This window comes from Morone saxatilis, unplaced genomic scaffold (genome assembly GCF_004916995.1).
Source record: "Morone saxatilis isolate NCDOM2014 unplaced genomic scaffold, NCSU_SB_2.0 Contig1, whole genome shotgun sequence".
In the NCBI taxonomy this organism is placed as follows: domain Eukaryota; kingdom Metazoa; phylum Chordata; class Actinopteri; family Moronidae; genus Morone; species Morone saxatilis.
The window spans coordinates 2339622-2341342 of NW_023339651.1; the positions used below are offsets into that span (position 1 = coordinate 2339622).

At 35.4% G+C, this 1721-nt stretch overlaps 1 protein-coding gene across 1 annotated transcript in view; it reads left to right on the forward strand.

Annotated features, from left to right (window-relative positions):
- LOC118325469 (corticotropin-releasing factor receptor 1-like) overlaps positions 1-1721 on the forward strand; it is a gene marked incomplete in the record, with an annotated part of 45366 nt that overhangs the window by 39190 nt on the left and 4455 nt on the right. Inside the window, 1 exon segment of the mRNA XM_035658180.1 lies at positions 434-475. Within this exon segment, the coding sequence (XP_035514073.1) occupies positions 434-475 (42 nt within the window).

Genomic DNA, 1721 nt, shown 5'->3' on the forward strand with positions numbered 1-1721 from the left:
GATCAATATTCACAGGAAATAATCTGCTCAAAATGTATCCAAATCTCTGGTTTTACACAAACTTCCTGCAGTTACTGAGTTCACTGTTTACAGTTTATCAGCTGTTCTCTTCTGTTATTGTTGTTAGTGAATATAATATTTACTTTTATTTACTCACTGATAGAACAGAAAAGGTCGGGAATCGCTGATTTAGCTCACAAACAGTAAATATTCAGACCTTTTAGAGACGATCTGAGTGTAACGTTGTGTTTGTTTTATATAAACAGCAGTGAGTTGGACGGCGTCGTTACCGTGTTCCTCCACGGAGTTGATTGAACCAACGCTGCTGTTCATGCGATTAAAACGGGATCAGGGCGTCGAGGTTTTGAACGCCCTCCTCTGTGTGTTTTTTGATGATGTTTTCTCTCTTTATCTCCCTCCTCCCCTCACACAGGGCTTCTTTGTGTCAGTATTTTACTGCTTCCTAAACAGTGAGGTAAGCAAATTCACATCCTCTTATTGATCTAACATTTTATGTCTCCCCCTCTCTCCCTCCCTCCCCCTTTTTGATTCACACAATTATTTATAATGCCCTTATTCGGGCGCTCCCACTCTCCCTTTTGGTGGCTGCTGCTGTGTGTTATTGCAGGGAATTGAGTGATAAAGCTTGAAGCACTTATATTAAGGGCACAATTAAGACTTGTCATGTACTGACATAAGTGACATCACTTTCTACGCTTCATGACAGTGTCAGACCTAATTTGGTTCTGCAGAGAAATCAGGGGTGAGACCCGCTCAGAATAGCACAGAAATATGAATATGCATGCACGCAGTAATGCTACTTAATGTTTAATGTATGGTGTAATTAATATTAGTCGTAGTAGTTGGATTATATTTATTAGTAGAGGTGTTTTTTTAAGGCTTTGCTGTGTTTTTTGCATGATTGTCCTCCATAAACAGACATTATTCACATATTTACATCCAGTAAACACAAGTTTTGCTCCTTTCCTGCATTAATTACACAACAAAAATCATATAAATCTTTTTTCCTTCCATCCAAACTCCATAACCCTTCCCCTCCTCTAACTAGCGAACAATCGTACTAACGTAAACAGTTAATTAGTTCATTTTAAAACCGTACAAACAGATAACCGATGTCGGGCTCATATCTCTCCTCTTAAATCCAGAATAAACCAAACAAAGAGTTCTGGATGCTAACACTGCTAGCACGTTGGTGTTAATGTATAATATTCTTTAGTTTAGCATGTTAACATTCTGACGTTTAATAATTAGCACTTAAAAGCATCTGATGGGATTAATTTGGTATTTGGTCATAAACCAGATGGGAATTTTAACTTATTATAATTAAAAAATAAAACTCATCTCAGAAACTAAATAAATGTGTTTGTTGTAAAGAAATCCTTTGAATCACTTTAAATTTGAGGGAAAAACTTAATTTATGACTCAATTTCAATAGTTTTTCCTGTATCAGAGGTTATTGACCTTTTATCTTTGAGCTTGTACAGATTTATTATTTCCAGATACTCCAAGAAATCACATCAGAACAATAATCCAAGTACCACAATATTAAAGTAACTTGATTACTGTCCATTATTAGTTTACCTCAACACCACATATGCTAATTAAAAACAAGAAAAGAGAATCAACAATTAGTATTGATGAGAGTTTAATTCTATAAGACAACAGAACAATATAAAAGCGAAGAAAATGGAAAGTTTCAG